The sequence below is a fragment of the Dermochelys coriacea genome, chromosome 1, assembly GCF_009764565.3.
Source record: "Dermochelys coriacea isolate rDerCor1 chromosome 1, rDerCor1.pri.v4, whole genome shotgun sequence".
Classification (NCBI taxonomy): Eukaryota; Metazoa; Chordata; order Testudines; family Dermochelyidae; genus Dermochelys; species Dermochelys coriacea.
In genome coordinates, this window is record NC_050068.2 from 329,266,317 (window position 1) to 329,294,240 (window position 27,924).

Below are 27,924 nucleotides of genomic sequence, written 5' to 3' on the forward strand. Positions count from 1 at the left end.
CGGCCGAAAAAGGCGTCCAGTGGAAACAACCAGAGGACCGCCGGAGGGCAGACTGGAATCCACACAACAGCCTCAAAGATGGGAGAACCGAAGAACAAGATAACATCTGGCAGCATGGAGCCGTCAGGAATGTGCCATCTGCTGATTGATTCAGCAACAGCATGATGAAGCAATTCCCATAGACTGGCATAGGAATAAATTCCTATAAAAAAGGACTCTAGAAACTGAGAACTTTGGGGTCTGATTCTGCAAACCAACTTCCATGAGCATCAGATGTGCATCTGACAAGGCCCTGATCCCTCCTCGTGTCCAGGCCACCTGGCCAGTGGCTTGGCACGAGCAACTCTAAGGCTGGTAACTATGATAACAACCTTGCAGAACCTCTGTGTGTGTGTATGAATGAATGTGTGAATAAATATGAAATTGAATGGAATGTTATAGTTATAACTAACTGCTTACACTATGATTCTTTCTGTATTCACAATAAATGTGGCATTTTGCCTTATCCCGTTTAAGAAGATCCTGCTGAGTTTTATTTTATTTAACACCTCTGTGCACCCCTGGGGTATGTGTACCCCTGGTTGAGAACCTCTGCACAAGCATACTGTGCACTAACTGGCCCATGTGGACACTACTAGCATTCAGTAAAAGTTCCCTAGTGGGTGTTAAAGTAATCCTATTTCAAACAGGACTACAGTACATTAACATGCACTAGGGAACTTTTAGTGCACATCAGCTGGGTCCTCACAGGCCAGTTAGTGCGCAATATGTTAGCGTGCATTAGAATTTACATCCCTCTGGTGTGGACTAATGCATTGCATGGACAAGCCATAAGTATATGAAAAAGACACAACAACCAGATGGAGGGTAGACAAGGTAAGAATGAGATGAAGATTAGCTGATCAGAATCAAGTTGCAGTACATAAACATTTCTCAGCATTTACCTACTTTACATCAGACAACTTGAATTATAAATATAACAATCCCCAAAAGCGAAGACTTCACTTTTTGCTTACACTTTTCTCTGCTGCATGAATATCTGCATTTCCATGAAGAGTTCCCAGACAGATCACTTTGCCTCCTTTAGTTCGTACATGGATTTTATGACTCTGAAAAATAATTATACATATGTATCAAAATAGTTTAGTTTCAGATTCTGTTTATCTTTGTTCTTTCAAACTCCACTGTTCAAATCACTCTTGATCTGCAAACCTCAGCAATTCCACTTATTGAACTTCTTCTGGAAAACTGCCAAGTGCGCTAAGTAATTTTGAAGTAAACATCTTTCTACTGTGGCTGAAAACAAGTTCATTTTTTCTTATGATTCAAGATATCCACAAATGGATCACTCCGCCCAGCTCTCTTCTTCTGAAAGCAACTATTTTGGAGCCAAATGGTCACACTAACTTAAATGTGGAAATAATATATGGCAACATGATTTATCTTTTTTAAAATAAAAAATACCATTTCAATGCCAATAATTTTGCAGTATTTTGTGGTTCATGTCCCTTGAAAGCCTGTAATGTGAGGTTTCCAATAATACCAATCTTGTGCTAAAACGTTATGTTGGTGTACAGATATCAAGCATTAGAAAGTCACTTGGTAATTTTCATTGATAGAAGTTGGGTAATTTTTGCCCCAAAGTCCTAAAATCTACCACTACCAAGTTTTACCAATTTCACTTTCTATTGGTAAATACTAGCCAGGAGAATGAGACCAGTAAAATGCTCAGCATATTAGGGGGAGGCAGCTGAGCGTCTAAAGCTTGAGAACAAATAAGTCTTCAGCAAAAGTGGGTGTAAATATCGTTCATATTTGTGACCCTCTTTTCTCTCACCCTTCCTCAGAAATTGATATGATCGCTCTACTTACTCAGCAGCTTTAAGGACGCACAGCTTCTCCTGAGATGGAAGTGTCACTATGAAATATCTTACTCAGGCAGGTGAAAGCCCCACCAAGACTTCTTACCCTCCTCTCTACAAATCATGCATTTTTGGCTCCCAACCTGACCAAAAAGCATATCCACAAGGTAGCTTTATATGTTAACTGTCGATGAAATGCATATTAAAGGCATGCGAAGGAAAGTAAAGATGTTTGGCTAACAAATTCAGGCTATTATGCCATGCTTATTTCATTCTTTAGGGTAGAACCAATGGATGGTTGAAACAATCACCTGCAGAAAATATGAAAAAAGCATTGAGTTCTGAATATACAAAGGTAATATTTAAAAGAGGATGGGCTTTGTGGTTTGTTTGCATTGCATCCTGGGACCTAGATGAAGTAGGACTTTAGCTTGGACATGCAGATTATTATATAGGGACTATATCCTGCAGTTTCTACTCAGACCAAACTCTCCTGCATTTTAGCCAGATACAAAACAATTGTGAACCCTGCAACAAGGGATGAAGGACTATTTGCAGATCCTAGTGAGAAACTGACAGGAAGACCTGTGGGAAACTGACAAATGTCGCTGGCTTCCTTAGCACATATTGGGCTACAACCTATATTAATAAACCATACCCCAGGAGGTGAGATTTTATTTTAGAATTCTTGTTCAATTAGTCTGCAGGGTATGGCTGTGCACTTGATGAGAGAGGTAAGCAACCTCTGTATAATCTCACTGTATCTGAGCATCGCATCACACACAGAGTGTTACTGTACTCCAAAAAAAAATCGTAAGTCTAATCTTTCCTGATTTGAGCCCTATTTCTCAATGCAGGAAGGACTCTGCTGACCAAAGAAAAACTGAGGGAAGAAGAAATCAAAACAGCCCTTATTTCTTGCTGAATGTAGAATGAGCTCTAAAGACATTATATATTTCAGATTTGATAGCACTGAGCAGCAACAACAGATAGCAATCTGAAGAAGATTAAAAAGAACAATGTATAACTTGCCGAGACCTATAACTATGAATCTGAGAACTAGTGACTGTGAAAATCTGCCTTCGCTGGTGTTCTTGAATACACACACAATCATTTCCTCTAATAGACCACCTTATCAATGGTTTAGAATGACTACATAATATTTTGTTCTCATCTAGTGGGAAGGGGCCTCCTTCCTCTCTGAACTGGAATGCTAAACTGTATTATATGGTTTAGCCATTAGGTGACATTTTGTGTAAAATATCTTTTTTAAACAAACCGCAACCATAGCATTAAAGGATCTTATGATGAACATATCTGGTATGTATAAACAAGCTCTGTAACTAGGCCATTTTTAGAACAGGAACATGACACTCCACGATCACAATGGTTTGTGGATAGCATGTGACAACTAAAGTGAGACAGAAGATTTCAATAATGCACAGTCAAATACTTCCTGATTCCATCCAGTAGAGGGCAATAGAACATGGATACAAAGTCCCACGTATGTCAAGGGAAAAAAGAAAAGAAGTACTTGTGGCACCTTAGAGACTAACTCTAAGGTGCCACAAGTACTCCTTTTCTTTTTGTGAATACAGACTAACACGGCTGCTACTCTGAAAAGTATATCAAGGGAACGCTATGCAGGAATAAGGCTCAGACTCTGCAGATAATTTTGAAGGGCTGGGGTCTCTGAATGTAATTTAAACTTCAGTTACTTGTAGACTATGCACTTCTAAGTAGTTAAGATCGCTTTATCACTCTTCTAATCGTCTTTCTTCCAACTGCTATAATACGACATTTTCTAAATCAGCAGCATAAATACAGCAGACATATATAACTTTGTAAGTTTTTTCTAATTGCCAGAATACTATTTTAAGAAATTGGCTAAAAGCTAAATTCGTGGTTTGACTAAGTAATGAGATGTTGTAATTTTACTAGTATCATAAACCCCGATCCTGCATATGCTTACATGAATAATTTTACTCACATGAGTAGCCCCATGGACTTTAGTGTCTGCATTAGTGTGCTCATGTTGACACATAGCAGTACAAGAGTAAATGCAACTAGTGCTGTTTTTTTTTAAAAAAAGGGAAGTCATATAAAAATGTCCAGTGACATTTCATTTTAGTAAATGTTTTAATCTAGTCCTTGGATTCCTTCTTATGTTCTTACTAAATTAACTCCACCAAAAAAAAAAAAAAACCCCAAAAAAACAAAAACATTCCAGGTCAAGTTCTCTCGCCTACTGTGGCCATCTGTGCTATGGTGGTATGAAGGAGCCAGATCTCCCCAGTTGAAGGTTCTTCCAGTGAGGCCTTAGCACAGGGTACATTCCAGAAGCACGTCCAGAGGGGACGTGTTATACTCCAGTGATTGTCATCTTGCCCCTGGGGAGGTACAGCAAGGGGAATTCAGTCAGCTGGTACAGATTAGAGAAATCCCAAGGCTACTCTAAACTATGATGGAGAGTCGAGGGCACCTTACTCTTCTCGTCGGGAGTTGAGTACAGTTGTCGATTGGAGAGCGATCTACTGTCATTTTGGCGGGTCAGAGTGTGGATTCGGGCTGTAGTGTAGACCTGCCCTCAAACTTAGGTCCTAGACCTGACAGCTCTAGGAATCACCAACCAGAAACAAGGACTCTCTATTGAGTCTAATCAGCTCTGTCATTAGCACTCTTTGAGCAGCATCCATATCATCAAGTGGGAACATCTGTCCTGACCCATTCTCTTCTTCACTGGGATTTGACACCCCTAACCTCTGCTTAGCGAGTGAGGTTCAGTTTAGGGGAAACCCTCAATCAGGGCATGCTAAGAACAGTTCTGCTACCCTTTACTTGTACAATAAGGATTACAACATTTCATTACCCCTGCATTCAAATACTTGAGTAATTTTAATCCAAGACCAGCCAAAATTGATCATTCTGGCAAAGCAGCTCCATCATGCTGCACACTTAGGCAGACTAGGCATGTCTACGCAAACACGGTTTGCTCCTAAAGTCTTTTCCCGCATTGCATCACTAGATATCAAGGAGAGCGTTCATTCAGATCCTGCTTCATATATTATTTAGTGCTTTATAGTTTTCCTATAGTCTAGTAAACTGAAATGTTTGTTTTAGACATATACTGCCTCTCGCACTTGGGAGAAGCTCCCTGTAAACATATGCAAAATTAACTCATTATCCTTCTTTAAAACTCTCCTTTTCCATGATGCCTACAAAAATCTTCACAACTGTTGGGCTGCTGGCATGCTGAGACCACTGCCTATCATGCTGACCAACACTGTTGTGTTGTTTCCATATAGTTCCCTCTCTGTCTGTCTGTACCCATCTGTTGTCTCTTGTCTTATAGTTAGATTGTAAGCTCTTTGGGGCAGGGGCCTTCTCTTTTTTCTGTGTTTGTATAGCACCTAGCACAGCTGGGTTCTGGTTCAGTATTGATAGTGCAGAATCTGGAGGGAAAATGGTACATGGCTTTTAAAAAGCTTGGTCAGTGTAGGACCCGATCCCGTTTGAAATTAATGACAAATCTCCCATTAAGGGCCTGACTGTCTACCACTGAAGTTAAAGTAACTCTCTCTTCCTGAAAACACTATCCTGGCCACTATGGATGTAGAAGCCCTCTTCACCAACATTCCACACAAAGATGGACTACAAGCCGTCAGGAACAGTATCCCCGATAACGTCACGGCTAACCTGGTGGCTGAACTTCGTGACTTTGTCCTCACCCATAACTATTTTACATTTGGGGACAATGCATACCTTCAAATCAGCGGCACTGCGATGGGTTCTCCCATGGCCCCCATAGTATGCCAACATTTTTATGGCTGACTTAGAACAACGCTTCTCAGCTCTCGTCCCCTAATGCCCCTACTCTACTTGCGCTACATTGATGACATCATCATCATCTGGACCCATGAAAAAGAAGCCCTTGAGGAATTCCACCATGATTTCAACAATTTCCATCCCACCATCAACCTCAGCCTGGACCAGTCCACACAAGAGATCCACTTCCTGGACACTACGGTGCTAATAAGCGATGGTCACATAAACACCACCCTATATCAGAAACCTACTGACCGCTATTCCTACCTACATGCCTCCAACTTTCACCCAGATCACACCACACGATCCATTGTCTACAGCCAAGCTCTACAATACAACCGCATTTGCTCCAACCCCTTAGACACAGACAAACACCTAAAAGATCTCTATCAAGCATTCTTACAACTACAATACCCACCTGCTGAAGTGAAGAAACAGATTGACAGAGCCAGAAGAGTACCCAGAAGACACCTACTACAGGACAGGCCCAACAAAGAAAATAACAGAACTCCACTAGCCATCACCTTCAGCCCCCAACTAAAACCTCTCCAACGCATCATCAAGGATCTACAACCTATCCTGAAGGACGACCCATCACTCTCACAGATCTTGGGAGACAGGCCAGTCCTTGCTTACAGACAGCCCCCCAATCTGAAGCAAATACTCACCAGCAACCACACACCACACAACAGAACCACTAACCCAGGAACCTATCCTTGCAACAAAGCCCGTTGCCAACTGTGTCCCCATATCTATTCAGGGGACACCATCATAGGGCCTAATCACATCAGCCACACTATCAGAGGCTCGTTCATCTGCGCATCTACTAATGTGACATATGTCATCATGTGCCAGCAATGCCTCTCTGCCATGTACATTGGTCAAACTGGACAGTCTCTACGTAAAAGAATAAATGGACACAAATCAGACCTCAAGAATTATAACATTCAAAAACCAGTTGGAGAACACTTCAATCTCTCTGGTCACTCGATTACAGACCTAAGAGTGACTATTCTTCAACAAAAAAACTTCAGAAACAGACTCCAACGAGAGACTGCTGAATTGGAATTAATTTGCAAACTGGATACAATTAACTTAGGCTTGAATAAAGACTGGGAGTGGATGGGTCATTACACAAAGTAAAACAATTTCCCCAAATTATTTCCTCCCACTCCCCACCGTTCCTCAGACATTCTTGTCAACTGCTGGAAATGGCCCACCTTGATTATCACTACAAAAGGTTTTCTTCCTCTCCCTCCTCCTGCTGGTAATAGCTCATCTTAAGTGATCACTCTCCTTACAGTGTGTACGATAACACCCATTGTTTCATGTTCTCTGTGTATATAAATCTCCTCACTGTATTTTCCACTGAATGCATCCGATGAAGTGAGCTGTAGCTCACGAAAACTTATGCTCAAATCAATGTTAGTCTCTAAAGTGCCACAAGTACTCCTTTTCTTTTTGCGAATACAGACTAACACGGCTGCTACTCTGAAACCTGTCATTAATTTTTATACTATTTTATACTATGAATTATACTATTCAATTGATTTAAATGAAATTAATCCTGATTTACAGCAGAGTTGGACCCACTATGAGTATTTCTACAAAAGCGTACTGTGCAGAGAAGTCTGAAATCTTTGGGGCAAAAAGGGGTCATATCAACACAATGTATGGTATTTAACGGTAATATTAATGTCAGCAATTTAGCTGGAAAGTTATATACAAATCTATGGCCAAAAACTTATCCAGAGGGCATGTGTGTGACAGTGATTAATTGAATTAATTTGAGAAGTCAAGAGAAATATAACGATCTCAACAACAAAAACCAAGGATCCCAAAAGAAAACTCTCCTTGTTACTAATTTAAACAAAAACATCATAGGCTGATCCTGGGAGGGACCAAGCTCCTCCTGGAAGATGCTGCACACCCTTAACTCAGAATAGGCTTTAGTCTTCACTCACTGAAGTCAAGGCCAATTTTGCCATTGATTTTTGGGAGAACAGATTTCGGCCTACTGGCTTCAATTGTTGTTGAGGGCGCTCAGCACTTCATTGTCTCAAGCAATCTATGATTATTAACTTGCATACTGTAATCAGTGCACTAAAAAACAATGAAATCAGCTATTGTATCATCTGCAAGTGTTCATGCATGTGCACTGCATACCATGTCTTCAAGACTAGATTCTGGCCTTATAATACTGTATTCCATAATAAACAGTTGCTTTTAAAATAATGAGTATAGAGGAAGAAGAGCTCTTTGTACCTTTATTGACTGTAAAATGCTAGTCCCCTTCTCAGTTTCTATTCTGCAGCTATCACAATCTATTTTCTGAATCTTCACACAGCCAGTCCCTGATGTCTTGATATCCAAATCTAGAATAGTGAAAGCAAAAATGGGGCTCTCTTAGTGCTAAAGAGAAACAAATAACAGTTCTAAAACACTGTAATATCTGGTCTCAATCTACAGTAATTACACGTAGAAGAAAAACAGAGCAGTCACTGAAAATACTCTACAACCACATCCTCTTCCAAAGCTCGGTCATCTTCTGTTTCACTGTTAGCCCAGAGTTATTTTACATGATTTTCCTTGATAAACTGATAATATTGCAAGCCTAAATACCCTCCAACTTCTGAGATTGTTAAAAGAGGCAGTATAGCCAATAGAGGATTATAGCCTCCGGGAGCAGAGGGGATAATCCACAGAGTATGCCTCCATCTGAAATTTTCAATCATCTCAAAATATGCCATTTCTATGATCTCAAAGTACACTTCAAAATTCAGATAACAAATATTGTCTATATATACACAGTGTGTGTAGGTGCGGCCAAAGGGGCACAGGGAAATCAGTACATTGACTAACGTATCTGCGAGTAAGTATAGGGAAAAGGTATTAGCCTATGAAAAAGATGTTTGCATATTGTTTAACAGGCATTTATGGTACTTATTTCAGTAGTATGAGTGCCTCAAACATTTATGAATTTAGGCACACAATAGACCTTGGGCCTAGCTGAAATTTGGGGTTCATCTCTGGTGCAAAGCAGTTAAGGAGTAATATGGCTATTGGCCCAAACCTGGTTAGCAACTACCACATTTGGTGGCAGTACTATAGGCACGGGAACTAGAGGTGCGGGGCGGGAGGGTGCTGCAGCACCCACCAGGTTTTACATGGGGCTCCGCTCCTGGCCCCGCACACTGGGTCCTGGCCCCATGCCCGGGGGTCCTGGCCACCAGCTCCATGGCTCCTTTTCTGGCCCCCCACACAGTCACTGGCCCCGCGCCTCCGCTTCTGGCCCTGCACACAGCTGCTCGCCCTGTGCCTGAGGGTCCTGGCCACTGGACCCGCGCCTCCGCTTCTGGCCCTGCATGCAGCTGCCACACCCCCTCGCCCTCGCCCCCCCCCCCCGCTGTGACCACAGCCTTGGCCCCCTTAGCCCGGTCCAGGTCCCTCCTTCCTGGAGACACGGCCCTGCTCCCGGCCCCAGCTCTGGGGAGGGGTGGGGGAAAAGACGCGGATGGGGGTAAGGGATCTGGCTTTCAGCACCACCACTATTAAACATATTCCAGCACCCCTGGGCAATACAGCTGAGCTGTTTGTAGGATTTGTACTCACAGCACTGTCTGGATTCAGAAGGAGTTTCTCACTGCTAAGGGATGACATAGGAATTGTACTGGAAAAGAAGAGGCTTCTCCTGGCATTCCTGTCTCTATGACTGCAAACACTGTTGTCTTCCAGTTTTTGTAACCAGTGAGATGGGACACCCAAAAGAACATAAGCTAGTAGAGCTCATGACTCTGACTCAGCTGGAGGTTGTGTTGGAGGGTTGGCTGCATGTACCACATCTGGTGCGAAAAATAGATGAACTGCAAGTGTGCACAGCCAACTATCAGTAGTATCACCAGTTCAACTAAAAAACATCAATCCCCGCTGATGTGTTGCCAACTCTCATAATACCTGGTGTTTTTCTTACAGCTTCAGCTACTGGAATCAAAAGATGGCATGTATATCTCAGTTTTCATTCAAATAAAAATGTACATTTCTAGCCCCTCATTCAAATAAAAATGTACATTTCTAGCCCCTATGGTTGCAGAGAAAAGTTTGAAAATATGAAGTCAGTGTAGCCTAAAGCCTCTCTTCCAACCTAATCTTCTATGATTCTGTGACTCCACGAAACCAACAGGAAAAGAAAAAAGAAAAGGAGTACTTGTGGCACCTTAGAGACTAACAAATTTATTAGAGCGTAAGCTTTCGTGAGCTACAGCTCACTTCATCATCCGATGAAGTACTCCTTTTCTTTTTGCGAATACAGACTAACACGGCTGCTACTCTGAAACCTGTCATTAGGAAAAGAAAAGGAACTCTCTAAAAAAAAAAAAAAGTTTCATGATTTTGTGGAGAACCTGACTCATGATTTTTGAGTGCCTGAGGTTGGCACTATTGCAACAGCACTGTCTGTCTTACCAAAAGGGATGTCAGGAGAGGCCTGGACCCAGGGACCAGGGGGACACAGGTGCATGTCTCACTGTGTGGGAGAAGAGGGATTGGACACAGAGTGCACATACCCACACCTCAACTACACAGAACACTACATCTGAACCAGCTACACCTCACATACCAAACTTCATAGGTGTCTTCACAACAACAGCGGCCTTGCTGTCCATGCGGTCGGAGACAATCGTCATCTCCTTCAGCGCCTCGTCGTACTTCACCTGCAGGCGATCCAGATCCACACCCTGGGGCAGGCTGCTGTCCACCCCGCTGACAGTGACCAGCGCTCTGTCCGCCTCCGGGTAGCGGAGTGGGTCCAGGGGGCTCACGGTAACGTGGCAAGGCAGCCGCACCTTCAGCTGGCCGAACGGGCTGACAATCAGCGTCCACTCCTTGAGGGGCTTATTGCCCCTCTTCTTGCCCGCCTCGGGGCCCGCCGGGCTCCCGCAGCCGCTGGAGGGGCCCGTCACGAACAGGGCAGAGCGTGACCAGCTGCCGCCCCGCGCCCCTCGCCAGCGGCCGCCGCTGCTCAACAGCCCTCGCGGGACACCTGCCACCCTCACCCCCAGGTGCCACCAGCCCGGGCAGGGGGCCCGCATATCGCCCAGCTTTGATCCCGGCGCCGGCTATGGCGCCCTTCGCCGCGCGGGGTGCGGCTTATGGGAACGGGGCACCGCGGGCGAGGGTGGGGTCTGCCCCCCCCCCCACCGGGCACCGCAGGGACGGGCTATGGGGCGCGCAGCTCATAGGAGGGGACCCCCCCCCTGCAGCTCCCGCACAGAACTCGCAGCGGGCGGAGGGGGTGGCGAACAGGGAACAAGTCCCTTACCAGAATCTAGGCGGGCAGCTTGGTGGGTGCCGCCGCCTGGCGCTCCCCACCCCCGCGACCCGCTGTGGCTGCTGGGACTTGTAGTTCTGAGCCACAGCAACGTCATTGAGAACGGAAGCAGGGTGAACTACAAATCCCAGCGGGCTACCCCTCAGCGGCCCCTGAGTTCTCTGTCCACGAGCCACGGGGGGGGGGGAGGGGAGGTCTTTCCGTGTTCTGCTCCTATTGGACTGAGCGGGAGACGTTGTCGCCGACCAGAAGTGAGGGAGGAAGAAGGTAGTGAGGCGGTGCGGCGCGTGGGGGGGGGGGAGGTGGCTGTGTCTCCATGGCAACCCGAGACGCTCTGGGGATGGTAAACACGCGGCTCGAGGCTGCCAGGCAGCTGCTAGGGGGGCACAAAACGCCCCGGAGGAGGAACCTGACTGGGTAGGAAACATCAGGTAAGAGGAGCCCCGGGTGGCACAAAGGGGGGAGAGAGAGGCTGGCTAAGAAGAAGGGGGGGCTGGGGTGCGGGAGCCGTGAGGTATGTGGGGGAGGGGATCGCACTGTGGGGGGCAGGCGTGGAGAGGTGCACTGTGCAAGGGAGAGCGCATCCTGGCAGTGTGGTGAGATGCATGGGGTGGGCACTATGGGTAGCTCGGTGAGGGTACGAATGTCCTGGGGGGGGGGGGGCGCACCATGGGTGGTGTTACATGCCAGCATGCTGGCAGTGATGTAACACTGACAGACCCCAGTCGTCGTCGTCAGCAGGCGGGATCGAACCTGCAGCTTAAAGCATGAGCCTCAAGTTAAGTGGCTGGTAGCAGACTCATTTTATCTCTTTCTTTAAGTGGTCTCAGTACCAGTAGATGGGACAGAACACCACACCCCGAAGGTGTGTGGGTTACATACTTCCACTAGCTGAGGAAGCACATCCTGAGCTTCAGAGACTTGCCCGTTGGAATCCGGATGAGCCCCACTTATAACGCTGACAGACCGCCAGTTGTCGGTGGGTGGGATTGAACCTGGAGCCTCAAGCATGAGTTTCTACCGCATGAGCTAAAACCCAACTGACTGGTAACTAAGGCTGTAGCTCAGACTCATTTTATCTCTCTAAGGGGTCTCGGTGCAACTAGATGGGACAGAACACCAACCCAGTAGGTGTGTGGATTACAGTGACAACTAGTGATCAGAGCAGGAGTCTGTCCTAGATGCTGCAGTGAAATCAGAGGGCAGAGCTGGAGTTGTGGTAGGGAGATAAGCCATTACTCAGCCAGGAGCAGAGGCACATTTGACTTCTATTTTGGGGGGTTAAGGGGCTTAATACTATTAATAATAGGTATAGGTGTAACTTCTGGATTTACCAATTGTTAGGACTACTTAAATTCATAGGCGATCCCTCGAGGTTGAGGATGATGTCTTTCACAGCTTCAGAGGGGTAGCTGTGTTAGGCTGGATCTGTAAAAGCGGCAAAGAATCCTGTGACACCTTAGTCTATAAGGTGCCACAGGACTCTTTGCCGCTTTCACAGGTTTTATTTTTCATGAGTCCTTTGGTGACTGAGGAGTCAGATTCTTGAGCCACAGGCTCGTTGGCAGACATTGCAGGTGGTGTTGGAAGACAGGGTTGGGCTATGATTGCTGAGTAACAGTTGTCTTTCCTTTCTTTTCTGGCATTTTTCTGCGACCAGGGCAAGGCGATTTTCCTCAAAAGTGGACATTCCCTCTCTGACAAATCTTCGCCAATTATCCCTATCCTTGGCTGCTGTCTCCCAGTGTGTGGTGTTGATGCCTCATCTCTTGCTGTTTATCCTGAGGGTATCTTTAAAACATTTCTTTTGGCCTCCCCATTTCCTTTCATGAGTTGGGCATACAGCAGTTGTTTTGGTAAGCGTACAACAGGCATGCGCACACAGTGCCCGCTCCACCTCAGCTGGTGCTGGATAATCAGGGCCTCAACACTGAAGATGTTGGCCTCTGTGAGGACACTGACATTAGTGCAATGATCCTCCCACTTTATGTTGAGTATCTTCTGAAGAAAGTGCTGGTGTTCCAGGTTTTTCTGGTGTTTTCTGTAGGTCACCCAAATCTCACAGTCATAGAGGAGAGTTGGGATTACCACTACTTTATAAAACATATTCTAGTATGTGTTCTAATGTTGTGATTGTTGAACACCTAGTGAGACAGTCTGCCAAAGGCAAGGCTGGCACAGTGAATGCTGTGCTGTATCTCGACGTCTATGTCTGCCCTCTTTGAGAGATGGCTTCCAAGATAAGCAAAGTATTCTACTTTTTCCAGTTCTTCTTTGTCGATATAGATCTTCCTTGCTGGGTCTGATGATTAACTGAGGACTGGCTGGTGGAGAATTTTTGTTTTGCCATTGTTTAGAGTTAGCCCTAGGCTTTTGTAAGCTTCAGAGAAGCAATTAAGGGCTGTTTTGAAGATCCTCCTTTGAGTGTGCAACTACAGCACAGTCATCTGCGTACTGGAGTTCAGTTATTGTTGCCAATATTACTTTAGTTCTGGCATGGAGATGAAAAAGGTTGAAGAGGTTGCTGTGAATCCAACGTTGGATGCCAGTGCCCTGTGGTAAACAATCTTGGGTTAATGTTTTCATAGCTGCTAAGAAAATGGAGAAAAGGGTGGGTGCCAGTACATAATCTTGTTTTACGCCAGTTTGGATGGCAAAGGGCTCAGAGGTAGAGCCACTGCACAGGATGGAGGCAGTCATCTGGTCATGGAGGAGGCTTACCGTGGTGATAAATTTGCTTGGGGAGCCAAACTTTGACATGATTTTCCATAGAACCTCACGGTTGACAGAGTTGTAGGCTGTGGTCAGATTGATAAAGGCCATATACAGCTCCTGGTGTTGTTCTTGACATTTTTCCTGCCTCTCTGCGAAAATCATGTCGGTTGTGCCTCGTGATGGTCTGAAGCAACACTGGGACTCTGGAATTACTTCGTCTGCAAGAGTGAGCAGGCGACTCAGTAAGATTCTAGCAAGAATCTTCCCAGCGATGGAGAGGAGGGCAATGCCTCCATAGTTGGCACAGTCAGCCCTGTCTCCCTTTTTGAAAATGGTGATGATGTTAGCATTATATAAATCAGCAGGGATTTCTTCAGTGGACCAGATTTTGAGGAGCAGAAAGTGAAGCTTGTTAGTCAGTGTTTCTCCCCCCACTTTCAGTAGTTCAGCTGGTATGCCATCAGGATCTGGTGCTTTATTGTTCTTCATTGTTCTTCGAAATTTTTCGATACTTTAAATGACTGCTTCTTGGAGCAGCTGGTACAGGAATCCACAAGGGGAGAGGCAACTCTCGATTTAGTCCTGAGTGGAGTGCAGGATCTGATCCAAAAGGTAACTATAACAGGACCGACTGGAAATAGTGATCATAATATAATAACATTTAACACTCTTGTGGTGGAAAGAACACCTCAACAGCCCAACACTGTGGCATTTAATTTTGGAAAGGGGAACTATGCAAAAATGAGGAGGTTAGTTAAACAGAAATTAAAATTTACAGTGACTAGAGTGAAATCCCAGCAAGCTGCATGGACACTTTTCCATGATAGAGTCTCAACTTAAATGTTTACCCCAAATTAAAAAACTCAGTAAAAGAACTAAAAAAGAGCCACTGTGGCTTAACAACCATGTAAAAGAAGCAGTGAGAGATAAAAAGGCATCTTTTAAAAAGCGGAAGTCAAATCCTAGTGAGGTAAATAGAAAGGAGCATAAACACTGCCAAATTAAGTGTAAAAATGTAATAAGAAAAGCCAAAAAGGAGCTGAAGAACAGCTAGCCAAAACCTCAGAAGGTAATAGCAAAATGTTTTTTTAAGTACATCAAAAGTAGGAAGCCTGCGAAACAACCAGGGGGCCCCTAGACGATCAAGATACAAAAGGAACACTTAAAGATGATAAAGTCATTGCAAAGAAACTAAATGAATTCTTTGCTTCAGTCTTCATGGCTGAGGATGTTAGGGAGATTCCCCAATCTGAGCTATCTTTTGTAGGTGACAAATCTGAGGAATTGTCACAGATTGAAGTGTCAGTAGAGGAGGTTTTGGAATTAATTGAGAAACTTAACAGTAACAAGTCACCGGGACCAGATGGCATTCACCCAAGAGTTCTGAAAAAACTCAAATATGAAATTGCGGAATTATTAACTATAGTTTGTAACCTGTCTTTTAAATCGGCTTCTGTACCCAATGACCGGAATATAGCTAACATAACACCAATATTTAAAAAGGGCTCTAGAGGTGATCCCGGCAATTACAGACCAGTAAGTCTAATGTCAGTACCGGGCAAATTAGTTGAAACAATAGTAAAGAATAAAATTGTCAGACACATGGAAGAACATAAATTGTTGAGCAAAGTCAACATGGTTTCTGTAAAGGGAAATCATGTCTTACTAATCTATTAGAGTTCTTTGAAAGGGTCAAGAAACATGTGGACAAGGGGGATCCAGTGGACATAGTGTACTTAGATTTCCAGAAAGACTTTGACAAAGTCCCTCACCAAAGACTCTTATGTAAATTAAGTTGTCATGGGATAAGAGGGAAGATCCTTTTATGGATTGAGAACTGGTTAAAAGACAGGGAACAAAACATAGGAATAAATGGTCAGTTTCAGAATGGAGAGAGATAAATAATGGTGTCCCACAGGGGTCTGTACTGGGACCAGTACCATTCAACATATTCATAAATGATCTGGAAAAAGGGATAAACAGTGAGGTAGCAAAATTTGCAGGTGATACAAAACTATGCAAGACAGTTAAGTCGAAAGCAGACTGTGAAGAGTTACAAAGTGATCTCACAAAACTGGGTGAATGGTAAATTTTCAGAATGGAGAGGGGTAACGAGTGGTGAGCTGGAGCCCGTTCGCAAAAACCGGTTGTTAAATTTTTAAGCCCTTTTAGAACCGGTTGTTCCACGAGAGCTTCTAAATTTAACTGGCCAAAAGTGGTGCCTTACGTGCCGACTCCATGGGTGCTCCAGCCCTGGAGCACTCAAGGGGAAAATTTGGTGGGTGCAGAGCACCCACCGGCAGCTCCCTGCCCCACCCCCGGCCCCAGCTCACCTCCGCTCTGCCATCCCCTCCTCCCCTGACTGCGCCGCCCGCTCTGCTTCTCTGCCCCCCGAGGCTTCCTGCGAATCAGCTGTTCATGTGGGAAGCTGGGGCAGGCTGAGAAGCAGGCCGCGGCTTCCCACTCAGGCCCAGGGAGGCGGAGCTGAGCTGGGGCGGGGGGGGGCATGAGGAGGGCCGCCCGCGCTGCAGCAGGTAACCCGGGGTGGGGGCACGCAGGGGAACCGTTCCCCACCCCAGCTCACCTCCACCTCCCTGGGCCTGAGCGGGAAGCCGCCACCTGCTTCTCAGCCCTCCCCTGCTTCCCGCCGAACAGCTGATTCCTGGGAAGCCGACGAGGGGGGGTAGAGAAGCAGAGCGGGGCAGTGCATTCAGGGGAGGAGACAGAGCAGAGGCGAGGTGAGCTGGGGTTGGGCGCGGGGTGGAGAGCTGCCGGTGGGTGCTCTGCACCCACCAAATTTTCCCCATGGGTGCTCCAGCCCTGGAGCACCCAGGGAGTCAGCGCCTAAGGCGCCACTTTTGTTGTGATCAGTGGGGGAACGGCTGCTCCCCCTGCTCCCCGCCAGCTACGCTCCCCCGCCCCTAGGAGCCAGAGGGACCTGCCGGATGCTTCCTGCCCCAGGGAAGCCCCTCCAGGACTCCCCACCTCGCCCCCCGGCAGGTGCCTCTGGCTCTTAGGGGTGAGGTGGGCACCCACTATGGTGGCCCACGAGACCCTCCTGCCCAGTTCTGGGGGCAGTCAGGGGACAGGGGATGGGGGTGGATGGGGCAGGAGTCCCGGGGAGATGGAGCTGGGCAATGACCCCCTCGTGGGGTGAGGAGGGAACCCGTTGTTAAGATTTTGGCAGCACATCACTGGGGGTAACTAGTGGTGTTCCCCAAGGGTCAGTCCTAGGACCAATCCTATTCAACTTATGAATAAGTGATCTGGAGAAAGGGGTGAACAGTGAGGTGGCAAAGTTTGCAGATGATACTAAACTGCTCCAGAGAGTTAAGGCCAAAGCAGACTGAAAAACTTCAAAAAGATCTCACAAAACTAAGTGATTGGGCAATAAAATGGCAAATGAAATTTAATGTGGATAAATATAAAGTAATGCACAATGGAAAAAATAACCCCAACTATACATACAATATGATGGGGACTAATTTAGCTACAACTAATCAGGAAAAAGATCTTGGAGTCATCGTGGATAGTTCTCTGAAGACATCCATGCAGTGTGCAGCAGCAGTCAAAACAGGATGTTAGGAATCATTAAAAAAGGGATTGAGAATAAGACTGAGAATATCTTATTGCCCTTATATAAATCCATTGTACGCCCACATCTTGAATACTGTGTACAGATGTGGTCCCCTCATCTCAAAAAAGATATACTGGCATTAGAAAAGGTTCAGAAAAGGGCAACTAAAAAGATTAGTGGTTTGGAATGGGTCCCATATAAGGAGAGATTAAAGACGTTAGGACTTTTCAGCTTGGAAAAGAGGAGACTAAGAGAGGATATGATAGAGGTATATAAAATCATGAGTGGTATGGAGAAAGTGAATAAGGAAAAGTTATTTACTTGTTCCCATAATATAAGAACTAGGGTCCACCAAATGAAATTAATTGGCAACAGGTTTAAAACAAATAAAAGGAAGTTCTTCTTCATACAGCACACAGTCAACCTGTGGAACTCCTTGCCTGAGGAGGTTGTGAAGGCTAGGACTTTAACAGGGTTTAAAAGAGAACTGGATAAATTCATGGAGGTTAAGTCCATTAATGGCTATTAGCCAGGATGGGTAAGGAATGGTGTGCCTAGCTTCTGTTTGTCAGATGGTGGAGATGGATGGCAGGAGAGAGATCACTTGATCATTACCTGTTAGGTTCACTTCCTCTGGGGCACCTGGCATTGGCCACTGTCAGTAGACAGGATACTGGGCTTGATGGACCTTTGGTCTGACCCAGTATGGCCATTCTTATGTTCATTTGTTTAATTGCTTTGCAGACCTCCTCAGGTGTGGGGGGTTGGCAAGAGTTTCCCAGATTGGGTGTTGAGGGAGGGAGTCAATGGTGTTGTCAGTCACAGTCGATTCTCGATTTAGAAGCTTTTGGTAGTGTTTCTTCCAGCGCTCTTTGATTGATTCATTATCTTTAAGATGAGTACTACCATCTTCGTATCTCAGTGGTATGAGGCCACATGAGCTTGGTCTGTACAGGGTCTTTGTCTCACAAAAAAAGCTCCGCAGATCATGTCTGTCAGCAAATGTTTGGATTTCTTTTGCTTTGTCTTCCCACCATTTGTTTTTTGATTTCTTGAATCCTTCTTTGAACTTCAGCTTTGAACTGATGGAAAAAGCTTTGCTTCTGACTGGATAGTGGTTGGTTTCGCCAGTCAGAGAAAGCTTCTTTTCTGGTCGAAAAGGGCTGTAATCTCAGTGTTGGTGGGTAGCAAGGCCAATGGATTCCTTGCAGACCTCATGGATGGTCTGTTTTAGGGCTTCCCAGTCTTCTTTGACACTTATGTCGTCATTTCCAGGTGTGCATATGGCCAGTTTTTCACTGAGAAGTGTTTGGAAGTTCTCTTGGTGTACTGAGGATGGAAGTCTTTGGATGTTGTATTGCCGTCTGTGTGATTTGGATTGCTTTCTATGTTTCGGTGCAATCCTGATGGACATGACTGATTATGCTAAACAGAACAGAGCCCTTTCATGTAACTATGAATCATGTCTCCCTGGTTTAGAGCTACATAAACATGCAATGCACATATCAAACAAATCCATCGCTAAAGCCTGTCCCCTTTGCCCATCTGCCTAAGCACATTCCATTTTTGTTTAACCTTCCCCATTCACTCTGTCAGTCACCTGGGCTTGACACTGTGCACACTGCACAGATGCTTGGCAAGCAGCTCAGATCTTATGTTCATTTGCTACAATGGTACCGGTGCTGTTTAGAATGCCGTCCCTATGTCTAGATGCCTGTGTTTCTGGGGCAAGTCTTATATTTTACAGGCTAGTAAAATTGAAACGGCCCCAGGCTGGAGCTCTGCTGTGAGGGTGAGGAGCTGTTCTCCTACCCTCCCCTTAGGCAGCCCATGTGGAGGAATGGACCTGGATGCACAGAGTACCTGGCATCGCTACTCACCACCCAAACATTCCTTCACACCTCCCAACCCACAGAGGGTTTGGGGGTTAATTGAACGGGTGCAAGATTGTGTGTTGACAAGGAACTAGTCTCTAGAAGAAACTTATTCAAATGGACTATTTCCATCAAGAAGATGTGCATGGTACACATACATCCTATAACTAAGGTTGCGTGTCTGTCACAGTGGTCACAGAAGTCACAGATTTCATGACTTTCTGGGACCTCCATGACTTCCTCAGCTGCAGCAGCAGAAGCAGTGGAGCAATGGTGGTGGGGCCTCAGGCTGCCCACTGGCCCGGAGAAGCAGTGGCAGCGGCCCGGAGGAGCACTGGCGGTGAGGTCCTGGGCCGTCTTCTGGCCCAGAGTGGTAGCTTCTGGGCCACGGACTGCTTCCCACCAGAGCAGCAGCGGAAGGCTCCCGGGCTGCCCCTCCCGCACAGGAGCAGCAGTGGCAGCAGGGCCACGGGCCACTCCCCCAGGAGCAGCAGCATCCGCTAGAGCACACCCCGATCCCCGAGCACCTGAGATTTAGTTATGGGTATTTTTAGTAAAAGTCATGGACAGGTCACTGGCCGTGATTTTTTGGTTATTGCCAGTGACCTGTCCATGACTTTTACTAAAAATACCTGTGATTAAATCGTAGCTTTAGCTATAACACCTATTACAAGAGCACCAGCTATGATCCCAGTTGTGAACCTCTATGTGAGCCACATAGGCACTGACTCCATGAGTGCTCTGGGGCTGTAGCACCCTCGGAAAAAAAATAGTGGGTATTCAGCACCCACCAGCAGCCCCTCAGATCAGTTTCTCCTCCTTCCCCCAGCCCTCCTGCCCATGGGCCTTGCCAATCAGCTCCTTCCCCTCTCTCCCAGCACCTCCTGCCTATCACAATCAGCTGTTGAGTGGCAGGCAGGATGCGCTAGGGGGAGGGGGAAGAGCGAGGGCAGGAAGAGGCAGGGGGAGGGCCAGGAAGCAGCGGGGTTGGGAAGAGTGGGCTCGGGGCTTGGGAGAAGAGATGGAGTGGGGGCAGGGCCTGGGGCGGAGCAGGAGGTCGAGCACCCCTCGGGAGGTTGGTGCCTCTGCTTACTCATACTGGTGAGTAGTTAGTTACTTGCATGAGTAGTCCCATTTAAATCCATTGGATTGCATGCATGGTAATTGCTTATCATTATGAGTAAATGGTTCCACCATCTGGCTCTATGTTCTCAATTTATGCAAATATAACTTAACTTGAGTGCTTCAGAGTAGCAGCCGTGTTAGTCTGTATTCGCAAAAAGAAAAGGAGTACTTGTGGCACCTTAGAGACTAACAAATTTATTTGAGCATAAGCTTTCGTGAGCTACAGCTCACTTCATCGAATGCATCCGATGAAGTGAGCTGTAGCTCACGAAAGCTTATGCTCAAATAAATTTGTTAGTCTCTAAGGTGCCACAAGTACTCCTTTTCTTTTAACTTGAGTGTATAATTGTTAAACAAGCTTAAGTTAGTAAAAAAGGATCTCTTTAGTGTGCTACTTCAGTACTAAAAATTTACGTGGTATTACTCTGCCAAAGAATCTGTGTTCCTACTACTATGAGACAACAAGTGCAGGTGATTGGCAGTTATTAATTCTTCAATAAAATGTGTTTCTCAACATACATCTTTCTGTAATTCGGTTTCTAAATTTGAAGAATGAAAGTTTAAAGGGACTGTCAATTCTATTTAATTTGGCAATTCTTCTATGAAGAGAGAATGTATAAATATGGTACCTTGTTAAGCAGCAGATCTGCTTCATCTGCATATACAGGGTCTTATCTTATTTGAGTATCTGCAATAAGATTTTACTGTTTTTCACTCCTGTTAGTCCTGCAAAAATTAACACAGCTAGGAGAGAAAGAGCTTGTTTCTATTCTGGTTCATCCACAGAATGCTTTTCTAAAGAGGTCTTGTGATTAAGGCACTGGACTTGGACTCAGGATCTGGGTTCAGTTCTTGACTGCTACAGACCTTTCTGTGTGGCCTTGGGTAAGTCACTTATGACTCAATACTGCAAACTGCTCCATTGGCTGGACCTCTGTGTGTGACTTCATCGGGGATCAAAAGTTTGTCTGTCTTGCAGTTCTCAGTGCAAAGATCAAGGTGTGGGCCTCCTTGGGTAAGTCTACACTGCAACTAGGAGAAAACCTCCCTACTTGGGTAGACAGACTGACTCTAGCAGGGCTTGGGCTATCGCTAGTGGCACTCCAGCTATCAGGCTAACAATTGCAGTATGGACATTGCAGCCTGGGCTGGAGCTAGACTTGAGAGCTCAAGTTGCCATGTCCATATTGCTATTTTTAGTACGATAGCTTGAGCCCAGGTAGTATAAGGCTCTACCCAGGCTGGGAGGCAAACTCACATCTGCAGGGTGTACATCTGTATTCTGAAAACATTCCAAAACTGTAGAACCATTATGTAAGTGTATAACTTGTTCCAAGTTTCATTTATATTTGAGTTAGACATTTCACTTTTTAGATATTGGAATACAATGTAACTTCTCTGCTTTGCATTGTGACCCTTAAAGTCTAGTATCTCCCAAGACACTTTTTAATTCTGGTATTTGGGAGGCAATTGATATATTCATTATAAATTTATATTAGGCCCATGGAGAATGGCATATGCCTTTACTACAGTACAAACTGCTTCCATTTTAAGAACAACATAGCTTTGTTATGTTCTTCCCCCCTGAATAGTTTAGATCAGCAGTTCTCAACCAGGGGTCCGAGGCCCCCTGGGGGGCCGCAAGCAGATTTCAGGGAGTACATCAAGCAGGGCCGGCATTAGACTCACTGGGGCCCAGGGCAGAAAGCTGAAGCCACGCTGCCCCGAGCCTCGTCACCCAGAGCTGAAGCCGAAGTGTGAGCAGCTTAGCTTCACAGGCATGGTGCCCCAGGGAACTGCCCTGCTTGCTACCCCTTAACACTGGCCTTGGCTTTTATATGCAGAAAAACAGTTGTTGTGGCATAGATAGGCTGTGAAGTTTTTATAGCATATTCAGGGGGTCTCAGAAAGAAAAAGGTTGAGAACCCCTGGTATAGATAATGCAACTGCAACCTACAGTGTGAATGCCATGTATCCACTCACACTCCCACACACATGGATACTTCACATCTGTTTAGAATTTCTTCCATGTATCCTGTTTCTTTTTCTTAAAATCTTTCAGCATGGCTTAGAGACCTGAACAAAACAGCAGCAACATTGAAGATAATAAATATATTTAGAAATTTTAACATTTTGTAGATGAAAATTATTTTATTTATCAATATGTGTACATGTTTATGTACAATACTTCCTGGATTCAGTCTTGGCATCTCTGCTGTTTACATTGGGCTCACAATGTTTTGACTCCTAAGAGGCAGTCAGATTATTTTTTTCCATTAGCAAATATAGCTGCTTAAATCTATCTGTAAATGTCAAAACATCCTTGAAGGAATTCCAAACAGCACTAAAAGCAGGCTGAAATTTTACCATTCAAAGATTTGACTGCCCTAAGAGACTACCGTACCTTTCATTAGCCAAATGTAAATTATACAACACTTTTGTGTTTGTTTTTTTCCCCCCGACAACAGTTCTAAAAAAAGGGCGGGGACCATTATCTCAAGACTTGGCGCTCTGGTTTTTGAGTTGGAAGATACTGGAATTTTTATCTGAGAGATCTGAATTATGCTCTCTCAAATACTGATTTGGAACCCACTCCGAAAGAAAAGTATGTTTATCTATTTCACTTCAATTTAATCCTGACTTCTGTCATTTTATTATACACAATTTTAGGTTAGGGAAAAAAATTCATTACATACTACATTATAGGTTTGAGGAGATGGCAAGCTAGGCTAATTTGTGGGTGGGTTCCACCTAGCACAACGAATTTGGCCTGTGCTAGTACTCAGTGCTGCAACAGAATGTTAAGTACTCTGCATAGCCATTACTGCCATCGTGAAGCAGATGAAAATTCAGTCTTACCTGAATTTACTTCTGTTGTTGACAAAATACAGAAAGATGTATAAGAGGACAGAGCACAAAGTGAACCTTTGCAGAAGGCTGCAATCTGCCCTAGAGAATGTTTGGAGCTATAAAAGACAAAATGATGGTAAAACTACAGCAGGCTGACAATCAGTGGGTCAACAGCTGAAATAATATACTGTGTCATTGAAAGTGTGGAGAACAGCAGCTGCATCCTAAAGCCTCATTCTATAGCTAGTTACAATCCAAAACATGATATCAGTCCTTATGGTTTAGGCTTCCCCTGCATCAAACTTCAAGCAGATCTAAGATAAAAGGGATCAGGACCCAAGGGTCTTTTATGCAGTTTTCTAGCATCCACTTGACCATACAATCCTGGGTAAACAATAGGCTTTTGATGTGACCTTCTGTTTCCTAAACCTCACCATTAATTATCTACATGGATTAACATAATTTATCCATTAAGCAGTTTATCACAAATTTTAAAGAGACACATAGACTATGACATTATTGCACCCAAAATTCATCTAAATGTTAATTTCCCTTTTGATCTCTGAATCAATCGCTATAGTGACAGACAGAAACTGTCTGTTTACATGGCTAACATATAAGTGAACACACACTATTAATATCACGTCTAACAACATAGGTTTTCATTTCAAAGTTCTAGCCTATCTAGCATTGAATGGCCCTAATTACCATTTGCATACCTTTCTAACATGACTTTAAAGGTTGGCTCTGGGTTATTTAGCCTGCCAGCTCTTTAACCCTTTCTGGCCATGTGTTACACTTTGTATAAGATTCATTGTAATTATATAACAGTGGTAACAATAATGATTTGCATGGTTATATTTTAATTAGACAATGTCACAGTGTGTATGAAAGATATAATAACTTTTTGATGTTATTACTGACAACAACCTCCTTAAAAGCCACTTCTTCAAGAAATCTTTCCTATCCCCTTCTTTTCTTCAGTAATTTGCCAACTTTCTCCATTTTCTCAGAAATTGTGCTGTTTTCTCTTAGATTATCAGAGTTGGAAGGGACCTCAGGAGGTCATCTAGTCCAACCCCCTGCTCAAAGTAGGGTCAATCTCCCATTTTTGTCCCAGATTCCTAAATGGCCCCCTCAAGGATTGAGCTCACAACCTTGGGTTTAGTGGGCCAACGCTCAAACCACTGAGCTATCCCTCCCCCCATGCTATCCTCTTGTGTTTGCATGTTTTGTAATTTGGGGCCTGATCTTGCAAAGACTTATGAACATGAATAACTTTAACTCACATGAGTAATACCATTAGACCAGATCATGCCCCCAAGATCCACCTATGTAGGGTCCCCTTTCTATGCAGATGTCTCCTTCCAATGTAAGAGGATTGGGAAGGCCAGGAGTAGAGATGTGCAATTTCATGCTGGATGGGAGGAAAGGGGAACACACATCTTATCCCTTGACTAGCCCTAAGGAAGTTCAAATAAAAGGTAAGGTTGGCTGTAGGATCCTATCCATATTAGAGATTCCTCTCTTTATGGGGTATCCATAGGTAGCCATAACTAGGGAGCGCCCCTGGTTTAACAATTACTTTGGAGATACCCTACCAAGCAGGAGTGGCACCAGAAATAAAGGGACAGTGTAAAGGCACACTGTCTCTGTGGGGCTGGGCAGTATGGTTGATAACTTTCTACAAACAGAAAACCAAACACCCTTGCCCTGCCCCTCCTCTGAGGCCCCACCCATGCCCCACCCCTTCTCTAAGGCCCCACCCCCGCTCACTCCATCCCACCCCCTCACCCATCTCTCGCTCTCCCCACCCTCACTCACTCATTTTCACTGGACTGACTCATGGGGCTGTGGTGCAGGAGGGGGTGAGGACTCCGGCTGGGATGCAGGCTCTGGGGTGGGGCCAGAAATGAGGGTTTTAGGGTGCAGGCTCTGGGCTGGGGGGTACAGCCAAGATGTTTAGAGTATGGGAGGAGGCTTCAGGCTGAGGCAGAGGGTTGGGGTGCAGGGGTGGGGGCTCTGATGTGGAGCCAGGGCTGATGGATTTGGGGTGCAGGAGGGTGCTCCAGGCTGGAACCAAGGGGTTTGGAGTGCAGGAGGGGGCTCTGGGCTGGGGATTAGGGTGCAAGGGCTCTGGATGGGGGTGCAGACTCTGGGCTGGGGCTAGGGATGAGGGTTTTGAGGTGCAGAAGGGTGCTTCAGGCTGGGACTGGGAGAGGGATCAGGGCTGGGTTGGGTCACGGTGGGGAGGGGGGAGTGAGGGCTCAGGCTGGGGGTGTGGACTCTGGGGTGGGGAACCTTTTTTCTGTCACTAGCCATTGACTCCCAGAAACTCACCCACGGGGGTGCGGAGGCTTGGGGCTTCCTCCCACAGCGGGACCAGGTGGCACAGCACCGCAGGGGGGGAGCATATAGGCTTGGGGCTTTCTCCTGCAGCGAGGGGGGATGAGCCAAAGCAGCGGCTCCAACCCCACGGGGGGCGGGCACAGAGACTTGGGGCTTCCCCCCACAGTGAGATGAGTAGGCCCAGTGGCTCCAGCCCTGTGAGGAGGCGCCGAGACTCAGCGCTCCCCCCCCCCCCCCCAACAGGGCGAGCCAGCACTCACGGCTCCTGACCCACGGTGGGGGGGGCCCACTGGCCAGATGAAATTAACCAGGGGGCGCTGCCGGATCTGGCCCACATGCCCTAGATTCCCCACCCCTGCTTACACGCAAGAGCCAGGGGAGGGACATACTGGCTGCTTCCTAGGAGCCTGCAGAGCGGAGGCTAGCAGGGAGCCTGTCTGCCCTGCTGCGCGACGCCACCAACTGGACAGTCAACGGCCCAGTCAGCAGTGCTGACCAAAGCCACTAGGATCCCTTTTCGACGGGTGTTCTGGTCGAAAACCGGACACCTGGTCACCCTAGGGCTGCCCTGAACTTTTGTGGATTCTGTAGGATTTGTTTGATTTAGGGATGATCCTGCACCTCTCCAGCAGAAAAATGAGAGGGGAAACTTCAAGAAATCTTCAATTTTTTCCTCTTTCTTTACATTCTACTAGAAGTTTTACTGAGGGAGAGGCCAGCCCAGCCCACTGAATTCAGTGGAACTGCTTGCACAAATAAGTGGTTTTGAAACAAGTCCCTTAGGTTGTAAACTATTCAGACAGGGAACATGTTTAACTGTGATAATATGATCACTGTAATTTGGTTTATGTATTCTGTGTTATTGTTTTTGCTGGTCCTTTAATTATCATGATTAATTGTTGCTATTTGAGGTGTTACTCACTACATAAGAATTCCTGTATGGACAAGATCATAGTATCATGGAATCATAAAATATTAGGATTGGAAGGGACCCTCAGGAGGTCATCTAGTCCAATCCTCTGCTCAAAGCAGGACCAATACAAACTAAAGCATGGGCTGGGGCTGAGATAATGTAATGTTTTTAATATTTGTGTCCTGTTTGTAAATTTCATGATCCTGTGAGGGAAGATCTGTTTATACTGACTTGAGGGTGATACTAAATCTCCATGGATGTATGTAATATTTTGAGCCCTAAACAATAAATTCTCTGGGGCAAGATTGCCTTCTTATATTGTGTTTTTATGGTACCTATACTGGGCCACCATAGGAGCTACTTTAGTACAAGAAATAATCTGACTTTATTCTGCTGAATATATGTACATTACAGAAAAAACAATTAAAATCTAACATGGAAAAAAATGAACAGGTCACAAAATAGTAAGATATGATAATAAAATGTATTTAGTGAGAGACTCCTCTTTAACACATGGTAATTTCTTCACTACAGAAAAATAAATATAATTAGTTGAGTCTTGAAAACATTCTCAATGACAGTTTTTTCTCAGTCATCTGACTCACTCTGATGTGTTTTGACATACTAACAGTGGAGTCAAATTCCTCCCAGTATTCACCATCAGACAGATAGAGCCTACTTTGTGACTCACACCAATCAAATCTCTTCCTACAGCTCAAAAGGAAACAAACGTCTAAAAAGCTTCTTGAATTATAGCAATTTGAATCAAAGCACTAGTCTATACTATAAAGACTTTGCTGGTGTAACTATACCAGCAAAGCTGCACAGCATATACCAGTAAAAGGACCTAAACCATCTCCTCAGACAACAATCTATACCATTAAAAGGACTCTTTGCCACTATATATTTCATTTACACATGTGGTTTTGCTTGCATAGCTATATTGATTGGGGTGTGATTTTTGTCCCACTCTCTACTCCTAGCCAACATAGCTATGCTGGCAAAAATTTGTAAATCTGGCCTACAAATGCCTCTCCTCTGCCTCAAGTCACTTGGAGGTGAGGACTCTCTGCACTTTATAGGATAATGCCAATAAAGAGGTGAAGGCATGGCTCTCAAAACATTTGACTCTGACTTGTGCTTTAAGGAGGATTGTCTTCTATCTACAGAATTATAGCGTAACTAAACCATTAGAAGGGTTTTATAGCATTTATACCATAGAGTGGGACACAGTCTCTTTACAGCTTTCATTAAGGCAAACCTCTGAAAATGATCATTGTGTAGTTTTCTTTATTTGAACACAGGTCTCATTCCAACTCACATTATATCTTTGTTTTCTTCATCTGTTGCATATATGGTTGCCAACCCTCCAGGATTGTCCCAGAGTCTCCAGGAATTAAAGATTTTTAATGAAAGATTATGTCATGTGATAAAACCTCCAGGAATAATCCTAACCAAAATTGGCAACCCTACTAGCATAGTGTGCGTTTCTAAAGATCTGTAAATGC

General features: G+C 45.2%; 2 protein-coding genes across 8 annotated transcripts in view; one reads left to right on the forward strand and one right to left on the reverse strand.

Annotated features, from left to right (window-relative positions):
* Window positions 1–11,066, reverse strand: part of FAM185A (family with sequence similarity 185 member A) — a 72,443-nt gene extending 61,377 nt beyond the window's left edge. For 2 of the 4 annotated variants that reach the window (XM_038394523.2, XM_038394488.2), the window contains exons 1-3: window positions 10,303–11,065; window positions 7,953–8,062; window positions 1,017–1,109 (exon numbers count right to left, since the gene is read on the reverse strand). In XM_038394523.2, coding sequence (XP_038250451.1) covers window positions 1,017–1,109; window positions 7,953–8,062; window positions 10,303–10,774 — 675 coding nt within the window. In that variant the 5' untranslated portion in view covers window positions 10,775–11,065. Of the gene's footprint in view, window positions 1–1,016; window positions 1,110–7,952; window positions 8,063–10,302 lie in introns of all 4 variants that reach the window. The other 2 variants (XM_043497498.1, XM_043497504.1) reach the window with 2 other exon arrangements.
* A 221-nt stretch (window positions 11,067–11,287) lies between these two features.
* The window catches only part of CCDC146 (coiled-coil domain containing 146), a 109,673-nt gene continuing 93,036 nt past the window's right edge, over window positions 11,288–27,924 (forward strand). For all 4 annotated transcript variants that reach the window (XM_043497539.1, XM_038387186.2, XM_043497528.1 and 1 more), the window contains exon 1: window positions 11,288–11,444. The gene's annotated coding sequence lies outside the window, so the exon portion shown is untranslated. The remainder of the gene's footprint in view (window positions 11,445–27,924) is intronic.